Genomic DNA, 5,898 nt, shown 5'->3' on the forward strand with positions numbered 1-5,898 from the left:
CCTGTGGGCTCAGGACATCACACCACCGCCCCGCGACCAGGAGGGAACACTTCCGAACCAGGGACACCAAGAACTGCTGCTAGAGCCATTCCCACCCAGTCCCTGGCCCCAGGGCCAGCATCTCCCCTGGAGAAGACAAGGGTGGTGGCCCAGGTTGGTGGAGAACCTGGTGCCAGCCCCCAAAATGCAGACACAGCTTGGGCAGCTCTTGCTCACCCCTCCCAGGAATTTCTGAGGGAAAAAGGAGCAGCGCGTGGAGTGCAGAGATCCTCGGTGCTTTATTGGTGCCAGCTCAGGCTCAAGCAGACAGCACTGGTTCCTTGCTGGAGGCAAGCGTGGCTGTCCCCACACCGGCATGGGGACACCGTGGGACCCCAGAGCCCACCCACTGGAGAGGATCCCTGGGGTCTGGGGCTGCCCCGAGCTAGCCAGGTCATCATGTGAGCTTCTGGAGGCGGCTTCATCCCCATCACTCCCTGCCCCTCTCTCCCCACCTATTCTAGGTGGTCCAGGACAGGCTTGGCACGGCCACGCTGACACTCCACCTCCCTTGCGGCTGCAGCACTCCCACCTTCCTCCTCCTCCCCTCGGTCTGTCAGCAGTTCCGAGAAGCTGGGAATTTGTTGGGGCAGAGACCCGGAGGCTTGGTCCTCTGCTCGGCTGCAGCCTGTGTCTGTGAGCAGATGGGCAGAGGGAGCAGTGAGGAACTGAACAAGTCCAACCTCCCTCCTCTGCTGGAGGAACCCACTGGGCACCAGTGGGCCAGAGTCCAAAGGGATCAGCGCTGGATCCCAGAGATCCAGATCACACACGGTTCCCAGCCCTGCAGAGTGGGATGTGCCCTTCCAAGGCCGCATCAGAGGTTACTCCTTGGGGATGAGGATACTGAGAACCTCAGGGCACTGCAGCTGGCCCAGAGTGGGGACATATCTGAGCATTCAGTGGCAGCAGGGCAGGTTGGAGCAAGGGTGGGGGAAGATGCCCAGGAGTACAAGTGGGGGATGGCAAAGCAGAGAGAATGGGTTGATGGGGTGTGTTGGGGATGGTGCTTCAGGGGCCATCACCTTCCTCATCCTGAGCCCCAGACTCTTTCCTCTCTGGGCTCTGGGACAGCAGCATCAACCTGTTGAGGGCCAGCAGGGCTTTGCCTGTTTTCTGGAGAGAAGAGAATGAGCACTGAGCCCCATCAGAGCCAACCCCCATCCCCACGTTCTCACCATTCCCCCAGGTACCTGCCACTTTTGACGCATCAGGAACTGCTTGATCCTCTCCTTTGACAATGCCTTCGTGCTGTTGGGCTGGGGCTGCTGTAGCCAGGGGTGCAGCAGAGCCTGCACGCTGGAGAGGCGGCAGCTGGGAGCAGATAGGGCAGCCATGGGGGGTCTGCTCCACCATCAGACCCTTGGCTGCTGGCACAGCACCATTAGCATCCCCTCCACCCGCCGCATTCAGTGCTTTCCCCTGCCCATCCCCTTGGCACCCCAGAACCCAGGGCAGCTCAGCACCCCACAGCTACCCCTAGGTCCTACCGGGGGTCCTTCTGCAGCAGCTGGCTAATGAAGTCCTTGGCTTGCTGGGAGATCTCCGAGAAGGTCTCCTCCTCAAAGTCCCACTGGGCAGCTGTGACGTTGCTCAGTGTCTCCATGTCATTGTCCCCCTGGAAGGGGGACTCCCCACTCAGCCTGGGGAGGTGGCACAAGGACATCAGTGACAGCTCAGCCCCCTCCAGCCCGACCTGCTGTTCCCAGAAGGCCACTCACAGGATGTAGCAGATGACGCCAACACTCCACATGTCCGTGGAGAAGCCCACAGGCTCAAAGGTGACCACTTCTGGAGCCATGAACTCAGGGGTGCCGTGCAACACCTTCACGGGGGTGTCTGGAGCTGCAGAGAAGACGCATGGGGGAGGTGTCCAGCTGGGATCTCGCCGGGGCCCCAGTGGCACACCAGCATGTGCCACGCGGATGAGCCCCTGCTTCCAGGTGGAGCTGCCGCCCCCCAGGACCCATCACAGGTCTATGGTCTCCTAGAGCATCTCTGGGTGCTGGGCACCCACAGGAACAGGGGTGTTGGAGGGGGTCTCCACCTCAAAGGCAGGGCTGGGGACACGCAGGTTTCCCCAGAGCATCTTATGGTCACCGGGAAGGGCCCCAGTCTGGTGCCACAGGGCTGCCTGTCCCAGAGATGCAGGCAGGAGGATGCCAAGCTCCTTGCTGATAGGCCTGGCCAGATCAGGTCCCTGTGCTGGTGACAGTCCCTGCCCTGGTACCCCAACACCCCCATTCTGGCTCACCCAGCTTCCGTGCCAAGCCAAAGTCGACGATCTTGAGCCAGTGGCTGCCAGGGCTGACACAGAGAATGTTCTCCGGTTTGAGGTCGAGGTGGACAACAGCCTGGCCATGCATGAACTGCAGCCCCTCCAGGATCTGCTGCATGTACTGGGCACTGCTGGGCTCCGTGTGCTCGAAGTCATCATCCACGATGCGCTCAAAGAGCTCCCCGCCTGCCATGCTGGGGGAGGACAAGGTGCTGGGGTCCCTGCTGGGGTCCATCAGCACCAAGGAGAAGTCCCACTAGGGAGCCCAGACTCAGCATCTGGGAGCATCTCACCACCCATACCTCCAGGGTCTGCAGGTTCCCTATACAGCCTATGCCCCATGCCAGCATCCCACAGCACAGGGACCCCTCCCCGCCTTCAGTGCTCTCCTTGGCAGAGCCCAGCACTGTCCCCACCACCCCCCAACTTGACTCTGCCCCCCCCCCCACTCACTACTCCATCACCATCACCAGCTCGGTGGGGCCCTGGAAGGCAGCAAGGCACTGCACGAGGCACGGGTGGTGCAGCAGGTTCATGAGCTCCACCTCTGCCAAAGCTGCCCGCTTCTCTTTAGCTGTCCGTGTCCGGATATATTTCCCAGCCCGGATTTTGCCAGTGGCTTTTTCCTGTAGCCGGTACACCGTCCCAAATTTTCCCCTGGGACAGAGAGAGGATGAAGGGTGGAGAAGCCATCAGCAGCACCCTGCATCCCACCCAGGGCTGTGCAGGGACAGCCCCGGAGCATCCTCAAGCAGCGCGGATGCGGGGCCCCCACTTACTCCCCCAGCTTCTCCAGCTGCATGTACATGTCTGAAACCTTCTCCTGGCTGTTGACGACCACATCGCAGCATTCAAAGGTCTCCTCACCTCCTGGGAGGGATGGAGCAGGGTGGTCCATGCATGGATCCCTCGTGCTTTGGGGACCGGCTGCCTGTACCCCCCCCTCCAGTGCTTATTTCTGCCCATCTCCCCACACCCCCCACATATACACTCCATCCAGGTGCACCCACCCTCCCCACCTGGTGCAGATGGGACATGGGGGGGGGAACACAGGGACAACAGGGACTGCTGCCACAGAAGCTCCTGGAGCAGCCCAGCACCCTGCAAATCAAGGTTTGGGAGGAAAGGTGCTTTTAGGATCAAAGATCCAAGCAAAATGGGGCCATCAAACAGGATGGGGTGGAGATCAGTGCTGAGCTGGGGGCGGGGGGGTCACACCAGCACTGGGGTTCCCCCTGCAAAGCCTGTGCCTCCCCCAGCACAGACCAAGGGCTCAGCCATACCTTCTGCCTGGGACATGGTGGTGCCACCAGCTCCTCACTGGGCACTGGCAGTCAGGACAGGTGCTGGATGTGGCCCTGAAGCTCCCGGCAGCTCTGTGCTCAGGCCGGGGTGCTGAGACGGGCGATGTCCCCGCGTCTGCTCCAGCCGATCCCCAGAGCCCCGCACCTTCTCCCTGCCACGCGAGACTGCCAGCATCTCTCCAGCCCCCCCTGCACTCCCCACCCTGCCCAAGTCCATCGAGGCGACTCAGACAGACCCAGCAAGGGGCCAAACCCAGTTTTAAAGGGAGGCCCCTTCTCAGAGGGGGACAACCTCCTTCCAGTAGTGCCTTGGACTCAAATCCAATGTTTTTTTCCTCAAGCCCTACCAGGAAATCCCCAGGAAAAACCAGATTTCTAGGTCAAAGGACCTGCTTCCTTATGCACATGCCCTCCCCGCTCCATCCACGTGAAGGTTGGGAGGACAGGGCAACGACACCCAAGGGTGCCAGGCAGCAGCACCCAAACCCCAACCCAAGAGCCACAGCACTGACCTGTCACCATCTGGTCCTGTCCCAGGCCACCAGGCGGTCCCTGATCCTTTCTGGTCACTATGGAGCCACAATGGAGCTGGAGGGGGAAGGAAGGGGCAACGCTGGGGGTCAAGGACTGCTGAGACCACACGTACGGGGCACGTCAGGTCTGACTCTGGGCACAGCCAGGGGCATCCCTCCCGCTCCACTGCCAGGAAGAGCCCTGGCTCTCCCCTCCCTTTCCTTCCCAGCAGAGTGTTTCCGGACTTCGGGAGATAAACAACAACATCATCACCAAGGCCTTCCCCAAACCCCTCTGTTTGGGACCACGCAGAGCCATGGGTCACTAACACAGGGGTCTCAGCCAGAGAAATCCCCAGGGGGATAGCTGCAGAGATCTGATGCACCTCATCACACTGCAGAGAGCTCAGCCTCACGCATCACATCGTGCCCCCACACACATCCAGCCCTCCAAGCCTCTGGGGAGATAAATCCACCGGCAGCCCAGCCCCAACACACCTCCACCTCCTCCCCCACCCAGTGGGTGGGTTCCCAGAGGGGGCTGAGCACCCACACCTGCTCCCCTAATCCCAGCTCCACCTGCAGCCAATATCCCACCGGAGCCATCACCGTCCCCGAAACCCACCCTGGGCTTTGGGCTTCCCCAGGTGAGCTCGGCTCCATGTTCAGGGAAGCCAGAGTGTTGCAAAACTCCACCGGGGCCCTGAGCCTGGCAGTTCAGAGGGAATATGGGGTTTTCCAGCTTTTATCCCCCAAAAGTGGGACTGTGCAGCTGCTCTGGCACCCACACGCTGCCATGCAGCAATTTTCCCTGCTTTAAAACAGGAATAACGCCGTGATCTCCTCCCAGAGCTGAGTGCAGACCTGGGAATCTGTGGCGCTGCTGGGGGACCCATCCTCCCCGGGGACCCCCATGTCACAGCATCCCCCCATGGAGGGAGTGTCACCCCGCTGTTACCTGCTGTCCGAGGCCAGGTCTGGCCGGCGATCTGGGGCCCCGCCAGCACCGACAGATGCGTCACCACCACCACTCCCACACTCAGCACAAAGTCCACGCTGTCGGCAGGGTGTCAGGGACCAGTGTCCCCAGGGCCAGGGCAGTGGCAGAGCCACCCCAATCTTGCCGCTCACTTGTCACCGTGACTTTGCCACCGGCAGGTCAGAGCTGCACGATGGGGATGCTGTGGCCAGGGGGGTCCCCACCAGCACCCCGCGGGTGAGGGATGCTGCCGATGCTCCCTGCTCAGCAATGCCGTCAGCGCACTCGGCTCGACCCTGCTGGGATATCGACTGCCGTGGCTGGGCATGCTGGGGACAGGAGTAGGACACAGGCAACGGCCTGGCTGGGGACAGGCAGTGGGGGGATGAGGGAGCACAGCTGGCCACATCCTGCCTGCCTGGCGAAGGGTGATGGAGATCCAGTCGGGCTGATGTCTGGCACCGCTGGCCACGGCTCCTGACCCCGCTCAGCTCCGGGCCACTCTCTAGGCAGGATGAGGCTGTGTGGGTGACGCTGGGCTGCTCCCAGCACAGGCAGAGGCAGGATACGGCCCAGGCGTGCAAGGGATCCCAGCAGCCACTTGATGTCAGTGTTGGCCTGACAAAAATGAGCAGAAAAAGGCCAAGAGGGGGAAAAAAAAAAGATTTGGGGTCTGAGGGATCCATGGAGGGGTGGCAACACCTGCCATCCCTGCGAGGATGCACTGAGATTCAGCACTTGGCTGGAGTGTGAGTCCCTTGGGAGCTGCTTCCCATCCCACCCGTC

The 5,898-nt window shown here is 61.6% G+C and overlaps 1 protein-coding gene across 1 annotated transcript; it reads right to left on the minus strand.

Moving 5' to 3' along the window:
• Positions 1-259: 259 nt before the first annotated feature.
• On the minus strand, positions 260-4,597 carry LOC308055689 (myosin light chain kinase, smooth muscle-like). Its single transcript, XM_080369968.1, has 10 exons — positions 4,134-4,597; positions 3,601-3,773; positions 3,097-3,187; positions 2,771-2,974; positions 2,294-2,511; positions 1,761-1,884; positions 1,530-1,682; positions 1,233-1,353; positions 1,065-1,155; positions 260-673 (listed from the first exon to the last, which is right to left on the minus strand). The coding sequence occupies exons 2-10, from the start codon at positions 3,614-3,616 to the stop codon at positions 495-497; spliced, it is 1,197 nt and encodes a 398-aa protein (XP_080226094.1). The 5' UTR covers positions 3,617-3,773; positions 4,134-4,597; the 3' UTR covers positions 260-494.
• Between the last annotated feature and the right edge of the window lie 1,301 nt (positions 4,598-5,898).

The sequence above is a fragment of the Falco punctatus genome (assembly GCF_963210335.1).
Source record: "Falco punctatus genome assembly, chromosome: 19".
NCBI classification, from domain to species: Eukaryota; Metazoa; Chordata; class Aves; order Falconiformes; family Falconidae; genus Falco; species Falco punctatus.

Excerpts from the sequence above, each read along its gene's own strand:
- LOC308055689 (XM_080369968.1), bottom strand. Across the intron at positions 2,975-3,096 it reads CAGCTGGAGAAGCTGGGGGA|GGGAAAATTTGGGACGGTGT; the intron begins GTAAGTGGGGGC and ends TCTCTGTCCCAG. Across the intron at positions 1,683-1,760 it reads GGCGTCATCTGCTACATCCT|GCTGAGTGGGGAGTCCCCCT; the intron begins GTGAGTGGCCTT and ends CCACCTCCCCAG.